The 13,326-nt window shown below is 45.6% G+C and overlaps 1 protein-coding gene across 1 annotated transcript in view; it reads right to left on the bottom strand.

Annotated features, from left to right (window-relative positions):
• The window catches only part of ESR1 (estrogen receptor 1), a 427,711-nt gene that overhangs the window by 4,841 nt on the left and 409,544 nt on the right, over positions 1 to 13,326 (bottom strand). Inside the window, exon 7 of the mRNA XM_006874352.1 lies at positions 2,500 to 2,683. Within this exon, the coding sequence (XP_006874414.1) occupies positions 2,500 to 2,683 (184 nt within the window). The remainder of the gene's footprint in view (positions 1 to 2,499; positions 2,684 to 13,326) is intronic.

Below are 13,326 nucleotides of genomic sequence, written 5' to 3'. Positions count from 1 at the left end.
CGGGCTTTCTGGAGTCTGCAATAAAGGATCCACACTCTCCCCATCCCTTCCCTGCACATTGAGTTCTGCTCATGGGTGTGGTGTCCACTAAGCCCCTGCCAACCAAACTACATGACTATGCAGAATGATGCGGAGCCACGTTCACCCTCAATAGAAAGCTCTATTTTGTTTGTTGATGCTCTTCCTTGGCTCCCAAAGAAAATATTTGTTGAACTTAATAGATGCCAGGAGACTCAGTAGCTGAGTGGGTTACAAGTAGGTCTGTTAACCACAACATCAGCAGTTCAAACCCACCAACCACTCTATGGGAGAAAGATGAAGCAGTGTGTTCCTGTAAAGATTCACAATCTCAGAACCCCTAGGGAGCAGCTCAACTCTGTCCTATAGGGTCGATCTAAGTTGCAATCGACTTGATGACGTGGTTTTTTGGTAACTGCATGCCAAGCTCTGTGCTAGGTGATGCAGCCTAAATAAGACAGATCGTGGCTTCTGCCTCAGAGTTTACAGGTGAAAGGATGGGCAGATGGTGAAAAGGTCAATAACAAGAAGAATGGGGTGGTACTTCCAAGTCGGTTTTAGGGGATCAGGAGATGCTTGCTGCAAGGAGTGACATCTAAAGTACGACAGATTATTGATCAAAAAGATTCACTCCCTTCTGCCACGGCTTTGGACGTCACCAAAACTTTTTAGTCAATGGAATGCCACATATGACTTAACCACAGGACTAACATGCATTTGCTCAAATTGGGATTTCTCTCTTGTGTCTCTGTCATGGATATGAGGGAATTGTGTCCACCTAACAAGTGTTGAAGAGCAAAGATGCCAGCTTGAGGACTAAGGTGCTCCTGACCCAAGCCATGGTATTTTCAATAACCTCATAGGCATGTGAAAGCTGGACAGTGAATAAGGAAGACCATAGAAGAATTAATGCTTTTGAGTTATGGTGTTGGAGAAAATATTGAAAGTGTCACGGGCTGCTAAAAGAACCAATAGATCTATTTTGGAAGAAGTGCAGCCAGAGTGCTCCTTGGAGACCAGGATGCCCAAACTTTGTTTCTCATACTTTGGACATATTGTCAGGAGGGAGCAGTCGCTGGAGAAGGATATCATGTTTGGTAAGGTGGAGGGTCAGAGAAAAAGAGGAAGACCCCCAATGAGATGGATTGGCCAAGTGGCAGCATCTATGGGCTCAAGCGTGGCAACAGTAGTGAGGTTGGCCCAGGATCGGGCAGTGTTTCGTTCTGCTGTGCATAAGGGTGCTATGTGTCAGTACCAACTTGATGGCACCTAACAACAACAACAACAACAACAATCTGCTGGATACAAGCAGAATAGGAGATATATGGAGGACATCACCTGGCCAAGCTGCAGGCCAGTAACTTGAAGAAGAGTCTCCCAGTTGTGCTCACCCTCCATCAGTTGACCCACAGATATGTGAGGCAGCCCAGCTGAGAGACACAGAGCTGTGCAGCCAATGTGCAGCCTGAAGGAGAGCCTTCCCAGAGGACTTGTTGAACAACTCATACGGCCAATCCCTAGACTAGGAGGAGGTCCCTGACAGTTCAGGAGGTGTTGAATCCTAAGGAGGAACACAATCAAAATAAAGGGGTTGATACTTTTATCTAAAAGTGATGGGAAGTCATTGAAAAGTTTGAAGCAAGGGAATGACATGATCAGATTTGGTTTTGGGAAGAACAGGTTAGAAAGGCTCAAGGTTGAAGGCACGATAGCTTCCGCTTTGCAAAATTGGAAGAAAGTCACTGCAATCTCAGATCCAGGGATTCCTGAACAATCCCTGTGACACAGACGTGGGTAGGGTGGCTGGCTGCACCCAGAGAATGCATGTTCCTTCTCTTACTGGTTGTTTCTTTTGATGAATATCACCGACAGGGCAGGGGACAATGGTCCAGAATAACAACTGATCCTAGCCCGATTTCCTTACCTTGAAGAAAACCCACTTTTACCTGATCTAGGAGTTTCTGGTGCATGAATCCAGGAGGCAATGATGGTGGCTTGGGCTGGGTAATGGCGAAGAGGTGACAAGAGTGGTTGAAGAAGGATGGAAGAGTCAGTTTTGATGGTCACCTGAAGCATGTGACCAGAAAGGTTCTCATTTTGGATTGCCAAGTGTAAGTAGGGGGAGTATGAGGCATGAGTGTCCAAGTATGTGCCTAATGCCTTCAATGGATGGATGGAACAAAGTGAACAACCAAACATTGTCCCACCCTCCTGCACACCTCACCCTCTTCCAGGCTACAAGGCTTTACACATGCCTCAAACTGAATCTGTGGCACTTGTTGGTGCCAAGACACATTGCATGCTTCCTGCCTCTGTTATCCATGGTATTTATGCTTTTTAGGTGCCAGGGGCTGGAGCCTGTGCATTATCTGTATCCAGACATTCTGTCTCTCACAACCACCCTTCCTGGCTGGGCCGTGGCATGTGTTTGGGGGACCTGCTCTCTTCAGGCCAATCCTGCTGGAAAGCTGGATGCCTCACCTCATATGCCTGATATGGGAGAGGAGGAGGAGGAGCTGGGCCAGGCGTCGGTGCTGCTGCTGAAGACTGAGGCCTGCCTTGGCCATCAGGTGGATCAGGGTGTCTGTGATCTTGTCCAGCACGCGGTGGATATGGTCCTTCTCGTCCAGAGACTTCAGAGTGCTGGTCAGAAATGTGTACACCCCTGAAGGTGGAGAGAGGGGGAGAGTGAGAAAACCTAGAGAGTGAGGTCTGGGAGACTATCAATGTGATCAAATGCTCTTCTCCCTACACAGCAAGAGGAGCACCCAGGGCTGGTTTGAAACCACACAACTGTTTAAAATTCCTAGTGTGATCAAAGTTGTCAAATAATTCATTTTCTTCAGGTCAACCATCAACACTCATGAAAGCAGCAGTCAAGAAATCAAACGACGTATTGCATTGAACAAATCTGTTGCACAAGACCTTTTTAAAGTGTTGAAGAGCAAAGATGTCAATTTGAGGACTAAGGTGCACCTGACCCAAGCCATGGTATTTTCAGTCACCTCATATTGAAGGTTGGATAATGAATACGGAAGACCGTAGAAGAACTGATGTGTTTGAGTTATGGTGAAGAGCATTGGAAGTGTCATGGACAAATCCATCTGTGTTGGAAGAAGTACACCCAGAGTGCTCTTTGGAAACCAGGATGGGCAGACTTTGACTCTCATACTTGAGACATATTATCGGAAGGGATCAGTCCCTGGAGAAGGCTATCATATTTGGTAAAGTGGAGGGTCGGAGAAAAAGAGGAAGACCCCCAGCTAGATGGATTGGCACAGTGGCAGCAGCAATGAGCTCAAGTGTAGCAACAGTTGTGAGGTTGGCGCAGGGTCGGGCATTGTTTTGTTCTGTTGTGTATGAGTTGTATATGGTATATGTTGTTGCTATGAGTTGGTACCAACTCAATGGCACCTAACAACAACAACAACAATAACAACAAGTATACGAATCTAGCACTACTCCTCTGTCAGCATGTCCCACTGTGATGACCACCACGTTGCTATAGTATCAGAAGCTATGTCAACATATTACTTATGGTGGGCTAATTTCAATAGAGCTTCCAGTGAAGACAGACTAGGATGAGAGGTCAGACAATCGGCCTATGAAAATAGGCCAATAAGAATCCCATGGATCACAACAGATACTGTCTGAGATAGTGAGTGCCAAGAAAGATGAGTCTCCTAGGCTGGAAGGCTCTCAACCATTTAACGACTAAGAAGGAGCTCTGGTAGCATAGTGGTTACGAATCGGGCTGCGAACCACAAAGTCAGCAGTTCGAAACTACCAGCTGCTCTGTGGGAGAAAGATGAGGCTTTCTGCTCCCGTAAAGATTTACAGCCTCGGAAACCCCGTACAGGGTCGCTATGGGTCAGAACCAACTCGATGGCACTCAACAACAACAACAACAACAATGGAGCATAGCTGGGTAACATTTCATTCTGTAGCCAAGAATTGGGGCTGACCTGAGAGCAACAAAGAATATTTGTATCCTGCGGAATATGGGATCCTATCCAGAGAAGCAGCGACACCAGAGATGGAGGCAGAGGTGGGGACATGGAGAGAGGGAGTAGCTGAGGACTCTAGACTCATGGAAAGGGAAAGGCTGTGTGCTGGTGGCCAGAAGGCTGGCTTTCAGAATGTGCCTCTGGGTTGTTTAAATGATTATATATTCCTGAGTGTTTTTGTGTATACCCTCCCCCCCAAAAAACAGAGGGAATAGAAGCAAATATTGTTGAGTGATGACATATTGAGGGGATTGTAATCATTACAATGAAACGAAATACGATAGGACATGTAAAACCGATGTTCTCCCATGTAAACTATTACTCAATTCATAATAAAAACTTTAAAAAAGAAAGAAAGGAAGGAAGAGCATTCATATCTGAGAGTCCAGAGAGACCAACGTGACCTCCTGTGGGTCAGTTTACTTCTAGGACTTTTCATCAAGATTCCCATAAAGGGGACTGTGGGCTCCAGGGACCACAATGGTAATAGGGGCCAGCTCTTTTCTGTCAGGCGGGACACCACCATGAACTCTGGGTTTAGCACTGACTACAGCCCTGCGCACTGGGCACTCTACTTCCTCCTAGCCACAAACTGAAATCCCAAACACATTGCTATCGAGCCAATTCCTACTCACAGAACCCTGGAGACGGAGTAGAACCACCATCCAGTGTTTCCAAAGCTGTCAGTATTGATGGAAGCAGAATGCCTCATCTTTTTCCCATGGAATGGCTGCTGGGCTTAAACTACTGACCTTTCGGTTAGCACTTACTTAACCACTGTACTGAAGCCTAGTGCTTCATGCTCCATAAGCAGCTCAGAAACTCAGACAGTAGATAGCAACACTTATAAGAAGCCTGGCCTGCTGACCTCTAGCCAGGCCTTGGTAGTGGGGGTCCCCAGGAGACCCGCCAGCACTGCAGATTCAGAGAGGATAGGAGTGAGCTCAGAGGGACTGAAAGGCCATTTTTTTCCAGGTAGGATTTGATTTGCTTCAGTTTCAGTTTCAGGTCCAGTTTGGGGTATAAAGCCAGGGTGGGTTTAGAGGCTCAGACACTGTTCTTTTTCACTAACAGGAAGAGCTTTGTCCTCTGACCCTTCTTGGGTTCTCTGAGCAACAGGCTGACTCAGGGCTGAAGCTGAGGCAGCCATGGGACACCAGATAGCATTGGTCCTGAGGCAGCCAGTCTCTTGCGGGAAGTCTATATGGAAGTTGTGAGACAGAAATTCTTTACAGTTGTGAGGAGCCTGGATGGGGCTGTAGGCTAAGCACTGGATTACTAACCACGAGGTCAGCAGTTCAAACCTACCAGCCACTCCACAGAAGAAAGATGAGGCTTTCTGCTCATGTAAAGAGTTACAGTCTTGGAGCAGGGTCACTGTGAGTTAGAATGGACACTATGTCAGTGAGTTTGTTTTTAAGACATAGTGGTTAAGCACCTAGCTGCTAACCCAAAGGTTGGTAGTTCAAATCTAGCAGCCTCCACTGAAGAAAGATGTGGCATTCTGCTTCAGCAAAAATGTACAGCCTTGGAAATCTTATGGGTCAGTTCCACTCTGTCCTATAGGGTTTGAGGCAGGCTCAGCAACCTAAATGGAGTTCTCAGCTGCCATCTTCCTAGCACATGGAGTGTGCATCTTCAGGAAGCACTCAAAAGAGAAAGACAGCGTGAGAGAGAGGGTGAGAGACAGAGGGAGCAAAACAGAGAGAGAAGGAAAGTATGAGCTCAAGTGAGAGTGGGAGAATGAGACACAAAGAACAAGAGTGAGGGAGACAGCAGCTGCCTCAGAGAACCATCTGTTGACAGTCTCCTAGTCATTGACACAGGACCTTCGAGCTTTCATAGTATCCTTCCTAACACTTGAACCCATAGGGTCCTCATCTGCTTCAAACAGTGTGAGCTGACTTTCTATCACTTACAACTGCAACAATTAGAATAATACTAGAATAAGTTATGAATCCAGCCCAAGGTCCGGAGGAAGGTGGCCAATAGAAAGGTGAGAAGTGTTGAGAGCCAGAGGCGGACCCATCTTGTCTCAAGTCCATAGGATGGACTTTGTTTTTTAAAATTGAGTGAACATTCCAGAAATTAGTCACATCCTGCCCACTCCCACTGTCTTGCAGTGGGCAGACGGCAGGTTTGTTTCTGAAGATGATGCATATCGACACCAGTTCTTAGGTCTTACCTCTGTATAGCCCACCAACCCTCTCATCTTATACACATTTCTACCACGCTTCCTGCCCCCTCCCCAGCACTTTCATGGTAAAGGCTCCCAAGTCTGCCAGGGCCAACTGTGTCTAGGAACATGAGCTAAGTGAGCCAGGACAGGGAGGTCTACAGGTGGGGGATGCGGAGAATACGTACAGTGTCCTCCCAGTCCACAGCTTGTCACTGCTCAGAATGAAAACTTGGCTAAGGTTAAAACAAGCAAACGAATGACAACAACAAAACCAGAATGGCCAAGAGCTTGTGTGTAATTAGACAGAATCATGTAGCTTTTAGTACCCAGATGTGCTTTAATCCACAGCAAACAGAGCTCAGGCAGGCAATGAGATAAGAGCGAAATGACTGGATTTTTTTCACTTATATTCCACAGGGGGCTGTGGGCAAAGAAAGAATGAGTCCATCAGAGAAACAGACAGTGGTCCAGTGGCTTGGGGTTGGACTGGAGGTAGCAGACAGCCATGTACTGGTGGGCTGGGATCTAAGCACAGCCTCCACTAAGTGCCCACTGGTCCTGCCATGCACCTCTCTCCGTGCCATCGTGCTTTCTACCCTCCAATTTCCCAGAGATTCTGGCTGGAGATCCGGGAACCTGCCCAGGTCACTGAGCTGCGCTAGGCCAACTTAGATGATGCAATTTCTCCCAATCTCCGTTTTTTGTTACCACCTGAGATGCTGGCCTTATTCACCAACAATCCCTTTCTAGTTCAAGGAAACCACAGAATCAAGGAAGCTAATAGCTTAGATGGATGTCCCTGCCTAGGAAGGGGGCACACTCACAGCATTTGTTCTTCTTACTCGTTTGCAAAAAATTCTGAGGGCCAGCATTTCACAGTGCTCTTCTCAATGCAGGTGGAAGACTTGGCAGGTAGACGGTGGGTGTAAAGCATTCCTTGGGATGCTGATGCTCTGCCTTGCCTCCCAATAGGCAAAAACGCATGCACAGATTCAGCCTGAGTTTATCGAGAACCTACTATGTGCACACACTATGCCAGCTGATGGGGATCTGAAGCCTTATTTTTTTCTTCAGTGTCCACGTTTTAAGAGAAGATATGCCATGGTGAGTGAATTTGCTGAGCACAGACATTCAGGATGCAGACCATCTCCTAATAAGCCTGTTTTCCCAGTCCTATCTTGGCACTGATATGGCTTATCATCCTCTCCTTGTCAGCAAATGCTTCCTAGCTATGCAAATACACTTACAAATAAAACACAGCTTTGTTGAGACGCCAGTAATCGACAACAGCAGACATCATCCTTTTGGGGTTTTCTGGCAAAATCCTGTCTCTGTCTACTGCTTGTTGCCACTACAGGGCCATTGGAGAGAAATAACAAATCCAAATTCCCAGAATGCTTCAGGTGCTCTGGCAACCACTGTTCATGAGCAAGAGCAAAACAGGGTTGCAGGTCATTTCCATATCCCAGGTGGTCTCTGCTGTCCTGGACAGCCACAGCACAGAACAGAGAGTGAAGGTCTTCAGAAACAGTTTGGGAACAACACCAGCTTTTGCAACTCTGAAGGTTACTCTGAGTCTCAAAGACAATCAGCATGTCATTAACCAGTCCAGAAGTATTGTGGACAAGTCTGAATCTATTCGGAATACTAGAGCCGGTGCTGGGAGATCTAGGAATACACTGTGGGGAAAGTTGGGTAGTGAGCAACCCCCTGGCCACACCCATAGATGAGATCTCAAATCAATCTCTCTCACTCTTTTGCTCTAACTCTTGATTCGACTTGCCTTCTCCCTCTCTCATTCTATTTGGACATGACTATCTCTTCCTCTTTCCTTTTCCTCCTCCACCCCACCAGGCAGGTTTCTAGAAGCTGCAGAAATGTAGGCACGTCCACATATTCAGGTGGCCAAACCCGGGCATGTCCGGTCACCTGCCTCCCCATCTAACTGCTCCAAGAAGAGAGGAATGCCAAGGCCCACGAATTACCCAGTGCCTGGGGACAAATTCTTCAAGCAAGGCCAGATTTTCTTTTTTCCAAAAGGAAGACTCTGACAGGGGACCCTGGGAGAGTCCTTCAGTCTGTGGCAGTTTGAGTAAAAAATGTGGAATGCCTCAAAGGAAAAAGATAGCAAAGAAACCTCGCCAACTCCACAGCTGTAAGTGGTCCCAGCCAGAAAGCTGCCTTTCAGTGGATAAGAAGGAACTTGGTGTGGTCACGGAGGCCAAGCATGGGCAGGGGTGACTGCGCAGATCAGCCTCGTGGGTTCTCTGCTGGGAACTGCTTCCACAGTTTGCTCGGAACTGCCTGATGAGCACGTCGGCTTTGTGCTTCACTCTTGGGGGTGTTACTCTTCCCCCAGGTGGTACCATCTTTTATGGAATGTTTGGAAAGTTCTGGATTGCTGCTGGGATTTAGTGCGAGGGGTTTTGCTGGGTGTCCTATGGTGCATGGGATGTGGTTATGTGCCGTCAAGTCAGTTCTGACTCATAGCGATCCTGCATATGGTTTCCAAGGAGTGGCTGGTGGGTTTGAACCACCAACCTTGTAGTTAGCAGTCCAGTGCTGATCCTGCAGTGCCACACCAGGACTATACCTTAAAATGGTGAATTTCTTATCCAGTCTCTGTGTCTCTTGACTATATCTCTATTATAAATTGTGTGGTCATAATAGACATTTGGTATGGTACTGTGGGTTAATGTGCTGGACTGCAAGGTCGGTTTGAACCACACAGTCAGTGGTCCAAGCTCACCAGCAACTCCTTGGAAACCCTATACAGGGTTACTATGAGTCGGAACCAACTCAACAGCACTTCACCACAACAACAATAACAACACTGCAAGTAGAATGAATATTCCAAAACATTTCATTGTGCTCATGAGGAACCTGTACACAGTCCAAAAGATAGTCATTTGAACAAAACAAGGAGATACTGAATGGTTTTAAAACAGCAATGGCGTATGTTAAGGCTGTATCCTCTCATCATACTTTTCAATCCATATGCTGAGTAATAATCCAAGTCTCTGGACTACATGCAGAAGAAAGTGGCATCAAGATTGTAATGCGGCATCATTAACAACCCTATGACATACAGATGATACAACCTTGTTTGCTGAGAGCAAAGAGGACGTGAAGCGCTTACTGATGAAGGTCCATACAGCTTTCTGTATGGATTACACTTCAGCATAAAGAAAACATAAACCTTAAAACAGGGCCAATAAGCAACATCATGATAAGAAGAGAAAAATTAAAGTTGCCAAGGATTTCATTTTACATGGATCCCAAACCAGCTCCTATGTAGTCAACATTCAGTGACTCAGATGTTGTATTGCATTGGGAAAATCTGCTGCAAAACACCATTTGAAGTGTTAAAAAAAATGAGATGTCACTTTGAGGACTAAGGTGTGCCTGAACCAAGCCATGGTCCTTGTTTTCAATCACTTTGTATGCATGTGGAAGCTGGAAAATGAATGAATAAGGAAGACCAAAGAAGAATTGACGCCTTTGAATCATGGTGTTGGTGGAGAATATTGAATATCCCATGGACTGCCAGAAGAACAAACTAATCTGTCTTGGAAGAAGTACAGCCAGAAAGGGAAGATGGAGAGACTTTGTTTCTTTTACTTTAGACAGGTTGCCATGAGGCATCAGTGCCTGGAGAAGGATATCATACTTGGTACAGTGGAGGGTCAATGAAAATGAGGAAGACCCTCAACAAGATGGACTGATACACTGGCAGCTACAATGGGCGTAAACATAATAACCACTGTGAGAATGGCACAGGCTTGGGCATTGTTTCTTTCTGTTTTGTATAGGTCACTATTTGTCAGAACGGACTCAATGGCATTGCAGTAGAATAATAATGCCTCTTGAGGTTGGAGTCCCTGGTGGTGACAATAGTTAACATGTTTATATATGTTCTCCAAAAGGTTAGAAGCTGGATTCCACCCACAGGCACCTCAGGAGAAAGCTCCAGGAATCTATGCAATGTAATACATTTTATCAAAATTATTAAATAACTAATTCACTATAGGCAGTATGTCAATTCAGTGCATGGTTCAGACTTTTCTAGTAGATGTCTAGCTGAAAATATTTCAGGGCAGGTGCACAGGTACTATAAAGGCCAAAAAATTCTGTTCGCAAATATATAGAAGATATCTAAGACTCATCTAAACAAAATTAGAACCAACTAGGAATCCTAGTGTCGCGCTGTAGGATAAGCACCGGACTGCAAGATTGGTTTGAACTGCAAGATTGGAGGTTCAATCTTCCAGCTGCTCCTGGAAAACCCTACACAGGGTCACTATGAGTTGGAACCGACTTGACAGCACTTAACAATGAAAAGATCTGTCATTGCCACCTATAAATATACATATTTAATTTTTTTTAATGTTTTATTGTGAATTATATGATAGTTTACATGAGAGAACTTTAGTTTTACATTCATTCTATCATATATCATTTCAGTGCCATGGTTCCAATCCCCTCCATGGATCATCTTCCAACCAAAGGGTATATCCTAGAAAACTGTCCTCTCCCCTCCCCCCGCCCCAATTCTTCGGCCCACAGTCCCTCTCCCTTTCTGGATCCAAAGTCCCCAGCCGCGTCATCACTCCACGTCATTGTCTCTGTCTCCATCTCAGGCATCTCTGCTTCTCTGGGTAGGGTCCCGCTCTCGGCTCTTCTCTGTTGGTGGTCCCAGAGACCTCCACTCCTAGACTGGAGAAATAATCACTCCCTTCCTTGCTACAAAACGTCTACCTTTGCATTTCCAACCCTCACAATCTGTCTTGATAACCATTATTCACTACAGTATTGGGAGTAATCCATCTGTATTTCACTTCATCAGCTCCACCTAGACAGATTGGATAGTACTCACTGGTGATTCTGCCTTCCTCCATGCCCCCTAGCTCTAGGTGCCCGCTTGAAAGCTTGAAAGCCAGTTACTTCTTGCCTTTGTAGTCCCTCCCTCTCCATTTGGGTATCTAATGTCCAAGTTGCCCATCTCTGTCTACTCCGTGTGTGGAGGGGGTGGGAATGTTTCTTGCTGTAAGGATTTGTTGCCTCTTTTGAGTCACTGCATTCGTAGTCAAGTTCATCAGATAGAAATCAGCTCAATTTATTTCCCCCTCTTCTTTCTTCTCCTGGTTGAGCTCTGATCATCCAGTCATCCGGTCCCGGTCACATGGGTACCATCTGCAAGTGTGGGTGTTCTTGTGCACATGCCCTCTCTTCCCATCAGCTGGCAGCTCCATTCTCCACTTGAGTTCTCTGTGGCCACACCACTGACTCTGGGCCCAGGAGTCCTCAGGTCTCCTTACACTGCTTGCCAACCAGGTCCCCAACCGGGTCCACAGAAGCCCACTGAATATTGTAAGGCTTAGCGCGCTGCTTCATTGCTGCCTTTACCACACTTCTCCCCATCCGTGATGCGTGTGGTCATCAATCCGAGCGTGCATTTCCACCGAGTCTCAGTCTTGGAAGGGGGCCTGAGTTGGTAGGACCCGACCAACTGCCCCATTGTCTCCTAAGGAAGCGACACGTTTGCTCCTGTTACATATTTAATTTTGAAGTGTAATAAGAAATATATTTTGTGAAAAGTGGTTGTTTATGTTAGTTACCATCTAGTCAATTTCAGTTCACACTGACTCCATGTGTTTCAGAGTAGAACACCTCCATAGAGTTTGCTTGCATGGTACTGCTGGGTAGGTTAGCAGTTGAGTGCAAACCATTAGTGTTAATACATAGTAGGCAAAGTACAAATTAAAATTGTTTAGGGAGGGGGCTCCTTTTGTCTTTCTATCTTACTTTACCACAAATTTCTTTTTATTATTGTATCTTTTTCCATATCATCATCTCTTCCCCATTGCTTATCTTATTGCTTATCAAGATATTTGTAAGTTTTGGAGACTGATCATTTGCCATGAATGCAGTGGGATATTAAGGCAGGATATATGTTTCTATGCTCTTTGGCACTTCCTTGTCTTAGGTTATAACTAGGTTTCCATTTGGAAAGCCCAGTTCGTTTGCAGAATTATTTTACTTCCTTGTTTTTCTTCCATTTTAACAGTCTATGGCACGTTAGTACTAAATCCATTTAGTTTATTTCTGTGCTCTTGTTATTGTTGTTGTTGGGTGCCATTGAGTCGGTACCGACCCATAGCAACCTTATGCACAGCAGAACGAAACACTGCCTGATCCTGGGGCAAGCCCACTATTGTTGACACGCTTGAGTCCATCAATGCTGCCACTTGGCCAATCCATCTCATTAGGGTCTTCCTCTTTTTCTCTGCCCCTCCACCTTACCAAACATGATATCCTTCTCCAGTGACTGGTCCCTCCCACACAGTATGTCCAAAGTATGAGAGACAAAGTTTGGCCATCTTGGTCTCCAAGGAGCACTCTGGCTGCACTTCTTTCAAAACGGATCTATCGGTTCTTTTGGCAGGCCATGGTACTTTCAATATTCTCCTCCAACACCACAACTCAAAAGCATCAATTATTCTACGGTCTTCCTTATTCACTGTCCTGCTTTCGCATGCATATGAGGTTATTGAAAATACCATGGCTTGGGTCAGGTGCACCTTAGTCTGCAAGCTGACATCTTTGCTCTTCAACACTTTAAAAAGGTCTTGTGCAGCAGATTTGCCTAATGCAATACGTCGTCTGATCTCTTGGCTGTTGCTTCCATCAGTGTTGATAGCTGATCCAAGAAGAATGAAGTCCTCGATAAATTCAATCTTTTCTCCGTTGATAAGAATGTTGTTTATTGGTCCAGTGGTGAGGATTTTTGTTTTCTTTACATTGAGATGTAATCCACACCGAAGGCTGTGCTCTATGATCTTCATCAGTAAATGTTTAAAGTCCTCTTCACCTTCAGCAAGTAAGGTTGTATCATCTGCATATCACAGGTTGTTAATGAGTCTTCCTCCAATCCTGATGCCACATTTTTCTACATAGAACCTAGCTTCTCAGATTATTTGCTTAGCATACAGTTGAATAAGTATGGTGAAAGAATACAACCCTGTCTCACACCTTTTATAATTTTAAACCATTCAGTGTTCCCATGTTCTGTTAGAACAACTGCCTCTTGGTCCAGGTACAGATTCCTCATGAGCACAATTA

Source organism: Chrysochloris asiatica, unplaced genomic scaffold (genome assembly GCF_000296735.1).
Source record: "Chrysochloris asiatica unplaced genomic scaffold, ChrAsi1.0 scaffold00271, whole genome shotgun sequence".
NCBI lineage: Eukaryota > Metazoa > Chordata > Mammalia > Afrosoricida > Chrysochloridae > Chrysochloris > Chrysochloris asiatica.
Note: the sequence above shows the minus strand (reverse complement) of the source record. Positions and strands in the feature narration are given on the sequence as shown.